The 14581-nt window shown below is 54.3% G+C and overlaps 2 protein-coding genes across 3 annotated transcripts; both read right to left on the reverse strand.

The window, feature by feature from the left end:
- Window positions 1-1244: 1244 nt before the first annotated feature.
- On the reverse strand, window positions 1245-7585 carry Trim65 (tripartite motif containing 65). Of its 2 annotated transcripts, XM_026404839.2 has the most exons (6): window positions 6774-7585; window positions 3798-3893; window positions 3326-3559; window positions 3064-3241; window positions 2862-2933; window positions 1245-2425 (listed from the first exon to the last, which is right to left on the reverse strand). In XM_026404839.2, exons 1-6 carry the CDS (start codon window positions 7173-7175, stop codon window positions 1851-1853), a joined length of 1557 nt encoding a protein of 518 aa, XP_026260624.1. In that variant the 5' UTR covers window positions 7176-7585; the 3' UTR covers window positions 1245-1850. The 2 variants fall into 2 exon arrangements, with proteins under 2 accessions (XP_026260624.1, XP_026260626.1); XM_026404841.2 differs by lacking the exon at window positions 3798-3893.
- Window positions 7586-8773: 1188 nt separating this feature from the next.
- On the reverse strand, window positions 8774-13568 carry Mrpl38 (mitochondrial ribosomal protein L38). The gene is made up of 9 exons (XM_026404799.2): window positions 13456-13568; window positions 13191-13370; window positions 11710-11844; window positions 11427-11635; window positions 10898-10970; window positions 10699-10744; window positions 9582-9740; window positions 9254-9390; window positions 8774-9112 (listed from the first exon to the last, which is right to left on the reverse strand). The coding sequence occupies exons 1-9, from the start codon at window positions 13520-13522 to the stop codon at window positions 8976-8978; spliced, it is 1143 nt and encodes a 380-aa protein (XP_026260584.1). The 5' UTR covers window positions 13523-13568; the 3' UTR covers window positions 8774-8975.
- Window positions 13569-14581: the final 1013 nt, after the last annotated feature.

Genomic DNA, 14581 nt, shown 5'->3' on the forward strand with positions numbered 1-14581 from the left:
TCCAGATTAATTAATTGACTGAGTTAAAACTCCCATAATCCAATCATTTCTCCTCTAAACCTTCTTACATTGTCTCACACACGAGCTTTTGGCGGACACCTAATATCAAAACCATAAGACTTCTTATTATGTATTAGCATCCACCTATCAGAGAGAACATGTGGCCGTTAGTCTCTTGGGACTGGCTTATTTGAAATTCAATTCTGTTTCAGGTCCACCTTGCATACGAAAGGTGGCTTGTGTGGCTCAGTGGTTAAGTGCCCCTAGATTTCATCCTCAGTACCAAAATAAATCCTTATTGTGCCAGGCACACACCTGTAATCTCATGTAATCTCAGCAACTCAGGAGGCTGAAGCAGGATAATTCAAGGCCAGCCTTAGCAACTTAACAAGACCCTGTCTCAAAATTAAAAAAAAAAAAAAAAAAAATTAAAGGACTGGGGATGTGGCTGTCAGTGGTAAAGTGTCCCTGGGTTCAATCCCCATTATGCACCCCCCAAAAAAAACCCAAAACATTTATTGTGAAATGTTTATTTATGAATATATAAAACACAGCAAAGGGTTTTAAAAAATTAAAAAAGCAAACATCCTTGTAAACACCACCCAGACCAGGAAAGTAGAACATTTCAAGTAAAAAAAAAAAAAAATTACATTGGGCTGAGTATGTGGCTCAGTGGTAGAGCATTTGCCTAGCATGCACAAGGTCTGGGGTTCCATCCATCCCCAGCCCAGAGAAACAAAAAATGTCCCCCAAACAAGCAAAGACTGCCAAACGGTCTAGCATCCCCTTTTTGGGAATGAGCACAAATAACAAACATTTTCATGGAAACATGTTCTGGAATAGCAAAAACCACACTGAATCAAAAGGAGTTCACACTTGCCAACACCTACACCCACCATACATCTGATTCCCATAACCCACAGGTTGGGTTAATGAGAGTTGGAGTACCTGTCATGCCAACTTGCCTAAATCACCTGGCTGGCCAGTGACGGTGGGGGGCAGTCATGTGGCTCAAGGCTGCTTCACTGCAGCCTTGCCCATAAAAAAAATTCAAATGCTCATTACCTGAGCCGGGTGCAGTGGTGCACACCTGTAATCCCAGCAGTTCAGGAGGCTAAGGCAGGAGGAACACAGGTTTCAGAGCCAGTCTCGGCAACTTAGCGAGTCCCTAAGCAATTTAGTGGGACTCTCAAAATAAAAAGGGCTGGGGATGTGACATACCCAGTGGTTAAAGTGTCCCTGGGAACAAAAAATAAATAAATAAGTGAATGAATGCTCACTGTGTTAATGACAAATAAGTCTACTTTAGGAATTTAGCCTAACCATAAATATGGCCAAAAATTCCTGCTAAAAGTATTCATCTGCAATACTTTTATAGCCAAAAATAAAACAATTTAAATGTTCAGTAATGGGAAAATAAATTTGAGCCATTAGAATGTTTCTTGGAGTCATTTGTGGCTCACTTGCCCACGTGCTGACCGATCCTTCCATCTGATGGTCTCCTGGCGGGTAAACTAGGGCTGAGAGATCTTGTTTGGTCCCACATGCTCTCCTGGAAGGCTACACGGGCGCTGCTCTAGTGTGCGAGGCCCAGGTAATGCTAAGAACTAGCTTCTGCTCGGGGATAGGGTCTCCTATTTCACCCCCTTCTGGCCCCTGTTCCCTTCAAAGTAGCTAGAAAAGGAAACTCAGTTGGGGCTCCCCATTGCCTCCCTCTGACTCAACAGAGGCCAACGCCTTGTTGTTTTAGACTCTGGCCTCAGGTCCCCAGGTCAGAGGCTGGCCTGCACCTGGGCATATGAGGCACAGAGGTACCTGTCCATAGCCAAGAGTTCCATCCTGTGCCTTCCTCAGCTGAGACCTGAGCTCTTTTCCTGGGACCCTGGAGGGAGCTCGGCTCCAGGCTGATGGCACAGGGTGAGGGTCCTCCCCTCCAGGAGCCAGAAAACGGGGCAAAGGGGCTGGTTGAAGAGGGCATGGAAGGTGTGCAGGAGCTTAGTCTGCGGCTCCAGGCTGTAGAAAGCAAGGCAGCCTGAGGTCAGGTCCAAATCCATGCCCACCAGCCGCCCAGACAAGCTGGGGAGGCGCTGGACCTCTCCCTTGTGCCAGGCCTGGACGCTGTCTTCCTGTACACAGAGGCCCCAGGACGAGGGTCCACGGCCGATGTTGTCTGTGTGGGTTCCCTGCTTGCGTCGCATCAGTTCTGGGTAGGCGACGCCCAGGGTCACTGAGTGGCCAGAAGTACGCACCTCCCAGTAGTGCCGTCCAGCCTGGAAGCTCTGGGAACACTGCACCTGCCAGAGCTCAAAGTTCCCTGGCCGGGCTGGGCCCTGGGGCTGGCGATGGTGCTTCACCTGCTGGTTCTGGTGGGACAGGAGGAAGTAGCGATTGGCACTATCTGGGTCAAAGGTGAGATTGCGATAATCTGTTGGGGAGAGATGGACAGAAGTAGGTAAAGGTGCCATCCTATCCCCATGGGCAGGGGGTGTCTGCCAGGCTGAGCACTGGGTGTCTTTGCAACATTTAATCCTTACTGCTTCTTTGGAGGTGGAATCGTCTATGAGCTCCATTTCATAAGTGAGAAAACTGAGGCTCACAGATAAGCTAACTGGGTATCAAGTGAGATAATCATGATAGATTAATGTCTATGTGATCAGAATCTGTCCTTTAACACTATGCTGGTTGCACCTGCTGCAGGGTGGATGTGGACGCGGTGTGTATCCTGCAATAGGTATGCACGGGAAGGACCGGAGGACAGATGACCCACACAGGACAGTCACAGCAGGCGCCTGCTGACACGCTCACACGTATGCACAGACATGCATGCACAGTACACACAGACAGGCCTTTGGCCTCCTTACTCTGCCAGAGTTCTCTCCTCAGCGGACACAGCATGCGTGTGCTTGGGACCTGTGCCAGGGGACGCGGGGCCTCTAGGGAACAAAGCAGTATTAGGGGAATGGATGTGGAGGCCAGCAAGGCAGACCCCTGGCCTTTTCTGCCTCTTAGTGGAAGGAACAGCTGGGCCCAGACAGGTAGGGGGAGGTCTGGGGTCAGCCTTACCCACAGGGCCCGAGTCAGCAGCCTTGGCTGGCACTCTGGAGGGGTGCCCCTCTTCCAGGAGAAGGCCACAAAGCAGGCTCAGCAACTCCTTTAGGTCACCCAGCTGCTGGTCTTCATCCCACTGTGGAGGGGTCAGCGGCCCAAGGGGTTCTGGGGGCTCAAAGAGCTGCTGCGACTCCTGAGAGCCCCAGCGAAAACCACAGTGAGCCCAGGTACAAGGGCAGGGAAGCCTGGCCCCGGTCCACTGCCCTCAGGCTGGTACCTGCAAGAAGGTCTGGTCATCCACTTGCTCCAGGAGACCCTGTACCCTGCGGCCATATTGAGCCAGGGCCTCCAGGTGGCTGTGCAGCCGCCGCTCCTCATCCTGGGCCTGTGTCAGTGCCTGTGTCTTGGCAGTCTCGATGCCTCTCAGTGCCACAGCCCTCCGTATCTCCAGGGCCTGCAGCAGGCAGCTGAACTTGCCAGAGACCACCGAGATCAGATTGCAGGCTGAGTTCTGTGTGGGCACAGGAGGAGCATCAGGGTGGCCAGGGCCTGAGCCATGCCAAGGCAGACCTGGGTTCAGGTATAGGATGCGAAGAACCTCTTCCCCCTGGGGCAGAATCCTGCCTAGGCCCTTACTCCCTGCTGCCAGGAGGTGTTTTCAAGATGGCTCACATATCCAGGGACCATCTGGAGGCTGTCCACAGGACAGTGGGAGGATGGAGTGGGATGGTCACTGGCAGGCCTCCTACCTGGATCTGGCTGCTTTGTTGCTGCAGCTCCTGGAGCTGGGTCTTGGCCTGAGTGGCCTGCTGCTGGGTGATCTCCAGCTTGGCTCTCAGCTGGGCCTGTGGTGCTCATCCAGGGGATGAACAAGAGAGGGCCAGAATTGGCTGTGAAATCTCCCTGAGACTATCACCACCACCACTAGCAGAAGCTGGGCACCCTCTGCATGCTGCCCAAATCTGGGGTGACCAGAGGGTTAGCACACAGCAGCAGCCTCAGCATAAGCCTAGGAGAGCAAGGTCAAACTCCAGGGAGGCCTGGACAAGGCCTCAGCTTCCACTGTTGCAGATGGTGCACGGGCAGCACAGAAGCCTTGGGTTAAAGACCCAACTTCCAGTTCCTGCTTCACTTTTGCCTCTTGAAGTGTGAGCAAAATGGGGCAGAGCCTCTACCTCTGTGGGCAATAGCCTCTTCTCCACCCGCAAGCAACAGATGGGAGCAATCCTGCTGGTGCAGGAAAACCGTGGGGAAAGGGCATCTGACAATGTACCAGAGCTGTCTGACAAGTGGGTGCTCCGGTGCCTATGGGCCCAAGTGGGAGGGGGACCTCTGTTTGGTTGCTCTGATTCCCTTGAGGAACAAAATGGGTTCTCATGGGAACAGGAGACCATGCTGATGCCAGGAGTCCCTGTTCCCCGGCCACTGCTAGGACTGGTTCCTTGTACCTGGTCAAGAACCTTACTACTCGATTCTGCTCCTCCCAGTACCGTTCTGAGGTGGGACCAGTATCCACTGATAGGAAACGGGCCCAGAGAGGCTGACAATTTGGTCAGTTCTCAGAGCTTTCTAAGTCTAATACTTGTGGCTTCTGCCCAGACCTTCTGCCTCCAGCATTACAACCCGCTGGGGATGTCCACAGTGAGGGGACAGCCCCTCTTGGCTCACTCAACCCTCCCTGAAGGACAAGCCTCTGTCCCCTTACCCCTTGGGTATTCTCTCCAGCCACCCCATGGCACTCCCCTTTGCAGTTAAACTCTGCTCCTCTGGACCATGTGCCATTTGGCAGAATCTCCTGCCCTGGCCCTGCTCCTTGTAGCAGTGGTCTCATGGTCTCTACTGCAGACTCGGGGGCCTAGCTCAGTCTCCTGCGGCTGCCATGAGCAGAAACATCTCACCCTCATTCTCGGTGGCTTCAGCAGCCACAGGGATCACCCTCCAACAGCCTTCTTTCCATCTTAGCCACTCACTCCTGTGACCTCATGATAACCCTAGCCCCAGATCCAAAATCTCTATTCCAGGCATTCATTTTCTGACCACCGCCTCCTGTCCCTTACTTGTTCCAGCCTATTTGTCCCCCCATCTTCCTACCTTGGCATGCCCCAAGTAGGCAACCCTCTGCCTCCCCGTCCAATGGGCCTCCTGGCCGCCATGCACCAGCACCCTGCCGCTCCTTAGAACACCCTCTGTCTGCCCCATCCCCAGATAATTCATTCCAACATCCTCCCTACTGAAATGGCTATGGGCAAGGGCACCAGACACTAATGGTGTCAACCTGAAAGCCATTTTCATCCTCTTACTTCCTAGCAGCATGGAGCACCCCAGATCACATTCTCCTTCCTGCAACCTACTGTCCCCTGCCACCATGCCAAGCACTCTCCCAGGTAGCTCCTGCTTGGTTTGATTGCAGGCAGGGCTTCCTCTATCCTGGGCTCAGCAGAAGACCCCACTCCTTTCCGGGACCATCTTTCTCCTTCTTGTTCAGCTTTCCTTGAGATCATAACAGATACCTATGATCCCTCTCCTGGTTTGTCCCACTGGTGTCCCCAGTCCCAAACTCTGCTCTCCACTCACACTTCTCAGCACACTTTAGCCCCAGCACTTGCTCAAGACAGAAACCAAGTCCCTAGCTGCCTACCTCCACAAGGGACTCTGACTTTTACTCATGGATTTTCTCCCCTGACTTCAGCTTCTCCTTATCCCTAAATTCCTGTTGTGGACCTACCTACTTGGGTCTCACCTCCTGCCCACTCCACACCCCAATAGGGATCAATCTTCACAAAGTTGAAGTGGGATCTCATTGATCTCCTGTTCCAAGCCTGCAAGGGTTCCCCACCCGGGTTTCTACAGAGAGTGTGCTCCTCACCAGGCCCCACTGCCTCTCATGGTCTGGCCCCTGCTGACCTGGAAGGCCTCCAGGAGTGCCTGTTCTTTCCCACCCACTGATTGTGGCCCAGGCTGCCTGGCACCTGGATGCCCTTCTCCAGATCCTTCTCCTCCTGGCTGGCACTCCTTCAGCCCTCATGGGTCACCTAAAGGCCACTTCCCCTCTCTCCTTATGGCCCCCTTGAGCAGGGCTGCCTTGTTGTCTATTGCAAGGACACGCTCTCTGTAATACAGCTTGCTGTTCAGGGTGTCGCTGGGTTTTTGTTTTGTTTTTGTATGGAGGGATGGAAGCAGAGGCACTTTAGCACTAAGCTAACATCCCTATCCTTTTTATTTCTGAGAAAGGGTCTCACTAAATTTCGGAGGGTCTCACAAAGTTGCAGAACTTGCGATCCTCCTGCATAAGCCTCCCAAGTTGCTGGAATTACAGGTGTGAGCCCTGGTGTTAGACAATATATTTAGGTTTTAATGGGACTTTGACCCCTTAAGTGGATTCTAAGCCTCTCCAGGGCACAGACCACAGAAGACTTATTGATCAGTATGCTCCCCCTCCCGTCATACTGCAGGGGTTCTGCGCATTTACTGCTGCACACAACATTTAACCAGGGACCGGGAATGGAGTAGGGGTCCACTCCAAACCCCCTGGCTTTGCATTCAACCAACTGGAGGGCTGTACTGAGCAGCTCCGGAGACCTGGTGAGCCCTGGCGAGGGCTGGTTACCCCATAACTAAGTCTGGGTCTGCAGCCTTCTGCTTCAGCCGCCCGGCCCAGCCCGTGAGCGCAGCGCCGCGCGTCTGCGAGGTTTCGAGGCCCGGCCCCTCCCGCCCCGGGGCGTCACCTCGCGCTCGCGGCGCTCAGCGTCCAGCAGCGCCCGCTCGTGGAGGTCACAGTCCAGCACGGTGCAGGCGCTGCACACGCAGCGGCCCTCGGTGCGGCAGAAGAGCTCGAGCGGACGTCCGTGGCGCGGGCAGCGCGCCCTAGCGCCGGGGTCCGCACGGGGGTCCGCGCCGACGCCGGGGCGCAGCAACTCCAGCAGGTCGCTGAGCGCCACGTTGCGGCACAGCTCCGCGCCATCGGGGAAGGGCTGGCGGCACTCGGGGCACTCTTTCTGACAGCGGCGCCAACAGTCCTGGATGCAGGCCCTACAGAAGTTGTGGCCGCAGGGCAGAGTCGCCGGGTCCCGGTAGAGCCCCAGGCAGATGGCGCAGGTCAGCTTGTCCTCCAGCTGCAGCGCGGCCATGGCGGAGGCAGCAGGAAAGCCGGCCGGCGTCTCTTAAAGGGACCTAGACTGCTGCGGGCGTGGCTACCGCGGGAGGAGCCAGCACCCTGCCCAGGAAGACAACGCACCCATTAGGGCAGGTGCTGGGCACCGCGGGTCAGACACTTGCGTGGTCCTTCTCCGACCGACAGCCTCCCACTTCCTTGGCGTAGCCAGGGCTGGAGGTTCTGGGCCAGGGACCATCAAGGAACCTCATCCGAGTAGACCCTCCTTCACCCCCCCCCCCCCCGCAAGCTTGGGCAGTTAAATAAATTAGACATGTGGGACCTGATAAGGACCCCAGGGCACAGCTAGAGCTCAATAAATGCTCCCTCCTGAGCGGAGGCGCTGATGCACTTTTTCCTGATACTGTGTTCCCAGGCACTTGCCAGATTGGGGCGTCTCCCTTCTCTGGGTTATGAGTAATTATTTTTTTTAAGTAAACAGTTAGATGGAAATTTCTGATAACTAAGAAACCAGTAAAGTTTTTTTTTTTTTTTTTTCCCTTCTCCAAGGGCCCCTTTAGAGGACACCGTCACCCTCTAGCTGCCGGGCTTCATATGACCTCCTGTTAGGGTGAGTTCCTGGTCTGGAACTTCAAGCTATTCTGGACGCCCCCCCCCCCTTTTAGTTGTCAATGGACCTTTAACTTATTTCTTTTTATGTGATGCTGAGAATCGAACCCAGTGCCTCACACATGCTAGGCAAGCACTCTACCACTGAGCCACAACCCCAGCCCCTGTACCCCATTTTTATTGGGTAACCCAAACATTTCCCCTGTGGCTGAGCAGAGTAGAAGGGGCTTGAGTACTTGCCCATGGCCACCCTGGGCAATTGTGTGGTCAAGTCAATAGGGTGGTAAGGGGGCCGCCACACTTCCTTTTACCAAGCAAGCCTGACATGCCTGAGATGCAGCACCATGCCCTCTACAGTGATACCGTTCTTTCTGGAAAAGGTGATAGATTCCCCCCTTGACCTTCTGCAAGACGACCTTTAGGGAGGGGGAAACACCTAGCCATCCAGTGAGCCATCCAGGGTCTTGGTCTGGAGTGGAGATTGGGTCAGAGGTCTCTGCAATGAGTTGCTGCCTTGCCTGGTCAGGTATTACATCCCAGGTATGGGGGCAGGAGTTTGCTACCATGCAGAGGCAGCGATGCTCAGGGCTGGTGTAGCTCAAGAGTTTATGGGTATATGAATACATGACCAGTGTAACTCGATATCATGTATAACCATAAGAAGGGGAAGTCATACTCCATAACTAAAAAGAATTAAAAAAAAAAAATAGGGGCTGGGGATATATAGCGCAGTTAGTAGAGAGCTTGCCTTGCATGCACAAAGCCCTAGGTTCAATCCCCAGCACTGGGAAAAAAAAAAAAAAAAAGTGGGGGTGGTGGGGAAGAGCTTATGGGACTAACCAAGGCCCACTGCCCATATCTTCTTCTGTGTCTTCTGAAGCCTCTGGATCATAGTGCTCTGACCCTATCTGAAGGTGGAGGTGAGAAGAAACCTTCTTCCACCCATGAAGCAGTACAGCTCCACCAGGGGGCTCTGGCTTCTCCTAGAATACAGACCCAGACCAGCAAGAGCAGGAGTCATCTTTATTCACACCCTTCCATTCCCACCTGACAACCTCCTTTGCTCCCAGCCTTGGGCCTGATGGGACAGGCCTATAGAGGAGCTGCCTCAGGCAGGGACCAGAACCCCAGAGCTCAGACCACAGGAGCTGTCTTTCCTGTTCCTGCCAGTCCAGCAGATCCTCCAAAGTGGGTACACTATGACCCCTCAGTAGATGCCATAGGTAGGCTCATGACTGTCCCTATACCGGTCCAGGTAGCGCAGGGGCTGTCGGTGCGGGAAGCGTTTCTGCTTGGGGTGGTAAGGGGGCGGCCGCACAAACTCAAACACGGGCTCCCGCATGTCTGCAAGAAAAGTGAAGGACCCAGGGGTGGACTCCTGCCAGGGACTGCCCACCTGAGGGGCAGCATGCCTGCCAGGAGCCATCTCCAACCAAGGCACACAGGAAAGGTTCATGTGCTTAGGCCCACCCCGCTCCCCCTTACCCAGAAGCTGGTGGAAGGTTTGGGTGACAGAGTCATCCCAGCGGCACTGAAAGAAGGCCAAGCCAGCTGGAGTCATGGCTTCCTGGTGTTTCTTGTAGAAATCAAAAGTGTGGAAGGTCCTCTGGGCCAGCTGGTAGCTGTAAGATGGGGAACATCTGAGAGGGCACCAGAGCCCTGCCCCCTCATAGGCAATCTGGCAGGCTTCCTAGGGTTGGCCTGGTGTACTGTTCTACCAGTCTCAAGGTGTAGGTCAAATGAGGCCAAAGCAAGAGCCACCATCTTGGGGAAGCTGGTCTGAGGTCTGGGACGTGTGTGGGGTACAAATTACCAGGGTGAAGGGCGGGTGTCTTCGGAGAAGTCGATTGGCTTGTCCTGCTTGAAGAGCAGAAAGGCGAAGCGGTGGAAGCCGGTGCCTCGGGCAGGGAAGGGGGGGAGATAAGGACAAGTCTCCTGTCCTTCAGTCACTCTGTTGCCTGGGATGTTGGTTCTGATTGGAGGGAAGTAGTGATTAACTGCCACTAGGAGATGGCAAGAACACCTTCAGAATGTAAACCTTAGAGGCTGATGTCATTCCCTGTGGGTACAGACCCTGACCAATCTCTAGCAGAGCTCTGTGACCCCCTCAAACATAATGCAAATAGGTGGAGGGAGCAGGAGGGGCCCAGAGGCTGAGGACAAGGATTCCAGAGACCATAAGGATGACAGCAAGGCCGAGCAACCCATTTACCAGGACCTGGGAGCCAGGGGGTCTGCCCTAGTCATTCGGGCTGGAAAGCTGCACCACCTTTGGGCTGACTCTCTGAGGCCTGAGGGTCTGGTCACGGAAGAGCTGGCCTGGCCTGGCACTGGGGTGGCAACTTTACCTGCCCAGGTACAACTCTCCAGAGGGTCCTGCTCCTCAGGCTGTAACTGCAGTTGAATGAAACCAGCCTCCCACTTAACTGGCTTTAATTACCCAGAAGTCTCAAAGCTGGGGTCGTCTGCCTGACCTCCCCCTGGCCTAGTGTTCAGAGCCAAGACCCACCAAGAAAATGAAGGGCACCCCCGTCTGAATTGCCTGGGGAAGGAAAGCCCAGCGGCTCAAGACTGTTTGGAGATGTCACAACTGCCAGAGGCCTCTCCCAGTTCTTTCCCCCTTAGTCACAGTGCCCCTCAGAGTAGGTAAGAAACATGGTGGCAACATCCCAGTTTTACAGGAAAGGCTGTGGGTTCTGAGATGAAGAGGCTGTGGGAGCCAGCCGACGGCCACTGCTGTTTCCTTCCTTACTCATCTTCAAGGGCCCCTGTGCTTTCAGGAGGCACAGGTGAGAGGTAGGAGGTTAATTCAAAATCCTATGGTTAACCTATGGTGAAGCCAATTCTGAAATCCAGGGGCTGTTCTTTCCAGGCTCCCAGGGCCTCTCTGCAATTCCCTGACCCGCTCCCACTCCCGACCAGATACTCACAGCAGCCAGTGGACGTATTCTGCATCTGGCTCCAGCAGGTGTCCATCTGCATAGAAACACACCTCACTAACCAGGGTCCTGATTCTCCTCCCCTGGAAGGAGGTGATACTGGAGCTCTCCATCTGGTCCTGGCCCAGTGCCCTGACCCAGGGGAGGAAGAAAGGGGAGGAAGGAGGCTCAGTAAACCGCAAACACCTACCCAGATTGGTAAGCAGCAGTGTCCACATGGAACCCTCATCTGCTTCATAGGTCACCTCTGGGGACTGGGCAGCCTGGCAGGGAGAGAACAGGAGAGCTGCCACTCCAACCAAGGATAAGTTGTTACAAACAATTTCTTTCTGGAAGGCTGTAGCTTGAGGGGGGTCTTGCAGAAGGCAGTGTCCATTCTGGCCTAAATCAGGCCTCTTGACAGCTGCTCAGAGGCATGTAGACAAGGATGCTTACAGAAGGAGCCCTGAAGAGTTGTCTGTCGTGAGATCTAAATGCAAAAGGGACCATGTGCCAAGAGACAAGGCCTGGGACTAAACTCTAGACAGTAGCTAGTCCCAGGAATGTGCAAAGATGGAGCTTCTTTTTCCTGTTTTTTATTATTGTCTTTGTAACTGTTTTGTGTTTCCCAGAAAATGAAAAAGACAGAACCACAGAACCCCACACCTGGGAGCTGTGATGGTACAATGGGATGTGTCTGTGTGCACACAGGACTGGGAGAAGGGCACGCTGCGTGGTACCTCAGTTGGAGTCACTTCATTGCCATGGTACACAGGCATCAGGTCCTCTTCGCCCACAGCATAGGCCACACGCAGGGGAACCCAGGGCACGAAAGTGGCACCGTGGAACAGGTCTCGATAGAGGCCGTAATACTCAGCCAGGCGCTGCTTGTGGTAAGGGCCGCAGGTCCTCTCCCACTCAGCTCGCACAGCCTCCAGGGGGATGCTGGCTGGGAAGGAGTGAGGCCTGTTGGATGCAAGGTGGGGACAGGGACCACCTAGGACCCTTCCCGTCAGAGCTTACCTGTGCGGAGGCGAGCAGCCCGCTCTTCTTCCACATTGGCCCGAAGCTCCCTTAGGACCTGCTTCCGTTCGCGTAACTGTTGGGTCCGGCAGACCTTGGGTGGAGGCAGTCCAATGTCAACTTTGTCTTTGGGATCTGGGGAGGAGTGTGTTGGAGGAAGCAGGATTACATCTCTTGGCTAAGCTGCTGCCCCTACCTAGTTCTATTGCTCTGTAGTTCCAGCCTCTGCTGTTGTCCTTCTCTTTGGTTCACAAAACTAAAACACACTGTGCGGTCTGCTTCCCAGATCTGGACAGGGCCCCGCTAAACAAAAAGATATAAGGTGAGGTTGTGTTTTCTGATGTCTAAACTAGGTCTCACTGAATCATTTGGGTCATGGAAAATTGAGGCAGATGTCGTAATTACAGTTAGGATTCACACTGGGCTATGGACATGCACCTGTGTCCTTAGTGGAATGAACAGCTGAAGTCAGAAGGATCAAAGAAGCACTTCTCACCTTTAATGGGGAGATAAATCTTTAATGGGGAGATAAATAGCCTCAGAATTTTGTTAAAATTCAGATTTTGATTCAGGCCCTGCATTTCTTTCTTTTTCTGGGTGGGGGGTGGAGGACTGGGTATTGAACCTAAGTAGTCTAACACATCCTGATCCTTTAATTTTTTTTTTCCTTCAAATTTGAGACAGGGTCTCATTAAATTATGGAGGCTGGTCTCCAACTTCCCATCTTCCTACCCCAACCTTCCAAGTAACTGGTATTACAGGCCTGAACCACCACACCAGCACACTTTCCCTGCGGTTCTGGTCCCAGAACACAGTTTAAGTAGTAAAGCCCTGGAGAACTTTCAATCTATCACCTTTATCTATTTACATGATAGGCAACCATGTATTTATTGAGCCCTCATTGGGAATGATATTAGTGTAAAAATTTCTGTATCCTTTAATCCTCATAGAAATTTGGTGACAAAGCCACAATTGTTTCATTTTACTCGAAGCTTAGGGACATCATCGGAAAGAGGTTGGGCTGCGGTTTAAATCAGGCTATCTAGTATGCCTGTAAGCATCATAAAAACTGCCTCTATAAAAGCTTCCAAAAAAGGATGTGCTCAGTAAGAATGAGTTCTTTAAAGGCTGGATTCCTGTTACCCGGCCCGGGGCTTTAATTTAGCAAGGCAACGCACACCTCGTGCAAGGAACCGTGCGGGTGCAAGGATCCAAAGGTGGGCAAGTCAGGCATGATCTGCAGGGCGCTTGCTAGCTGCGGAGACGGGAAAAGAGCACCCAGTGGCCAGAGCTACGTGGAGCACTTTAGGAGCACGGCGAGGAGTCCCAACCCGGAACGATCAGGAAAGGATTTTAGGAGTGGCTATTGTAGAAGCTGGAACTCTGACCCTTGTTGGGGTGCCCATCAGGAGGCTGAAAGCCCAGGACAGGCTCGCCCGGAGCACGCCGGCGGCTCCTCCCCGGAGGTCCAGGGCCCGCACCTGTCTTGTCCCCGAAGTACTCCCAGTAGGTCCGCCACCAGTGCGGGGCCCGCGCCTCCTGCTCCGCCCGGAGTCGGTAGCGGTCGAAGCTCCGGTACTTCTCCAGCCGCTCCAGGTTGCTCACGTCGATGTCCGCGTTGGGCATCGGCCCCAGCGGGGGCGTCCGGCGGCTCAGGGCGGCTGAGGGCGGAGAGCGGGGCGTCACGGGGGCTCCGGCCCGGCCGAGCCCCAGGTCGTCAAGAGCCCCCGACCCCAGGACCCTTACCCGAGGTGCCGAAGCCTCGCCAGGCCCGCCTCCCGCACAGCGAGGCTCGCCACCAGGGCGCCGCCATCTTCCCACAGGCCGACGCGGACCTTGGGAGCCCGCCCAGCGCCCGCCCCTGAGGCCCCGCCCCGGCGCCGGACTCCTCCCCCTCCGGGGCCGCCTCCGGAAGTGCCCGGGGCCGGCCTGCGGTGGAGCGCGAGCGGCCACCAGGGGGCGACGCAGCCTGGCCTTGAACCGCGAACGGGGCTCTCACTCAGCCTCTGCGGCGCGTCCTGCGCTCTGGGGCGCTGGCGGGCGCGGGGACAGTGCGCGCATGGCTTCCGCAAAGCGCTCGGGCTGAAGTTCCCGATGGAAACCTTCGCGTCGCCCTCGTAGTTCCCTCACTTGTGCCAAGAACCAGGTTATAATAGTGCTCACCTCGCTGCTAGGGGGAGGAAATGAATTAACATTTAACAGAATACGTGCTAGGCCTGGATCATCTCCAGCTTGCCATTACCCACGCAGCAGCATAAGGGACCTGTTCACCCACACACAGGATCAGGGCTTAGCATTGCTCTGGGATCCAGTTCTAACAAGGTAAAACTTGGTAGCCCAGGTGATATGGACCCTCATCTACCCCTGCCCAGTCCCTCTGGCCTAGAACAGCACAAGTTTCCAGCACAGCACACCGTCTGTTCTTCCAGAGTTTGCTCTGCAGGCCACAAAGCCTTTCCACACGCTATCACTTCTGTTTTTACCTCCTCACGTTTCCCTCTGTGGCCTGACTGCCTTGCAGCACCAGTAGAATGGTCCCTCTGGGAAGTCTATCCTGACATCTCAAATGAGGGCTGGTGGCATGGTCAGTTGCTCCGACACCAGCAGAAGCTTGACCCTCACACTCAGACTGAAGTGGACGCAGGGGTCTCTCCATCCAGTAGGAAGTGGCCATACCTGTTTCCATACATAGCAAACAGCTAAACCTCTCACCATCACTTCTACTTTGCCTAACAGCCTGTACCTGCTGTCTGCTAAGCTGTGAGGGCGATTCACAGGCCAGTAACACCCAGACCTGCTGTTAAGGAGTGGCTGCTGTGAAATTCCCACCAATATACAGTGGAACAGTGTTGGCCCAACTGGATTCTGCATG

Source organism: Urocitellus parryii, chromosome 7 (genome assembly GCF_045843805.1).
Source record: "Urocitellus parryii isolate mUroPar1 chromosome 7, mUroPar1.hap1, whole genome shotgun sequence".
NCBI lineage: Eukaryota > Metazoa > Chordata > Mammalia > Rodentia > Sciuridae > Urocitellus > Urocitellus parryii.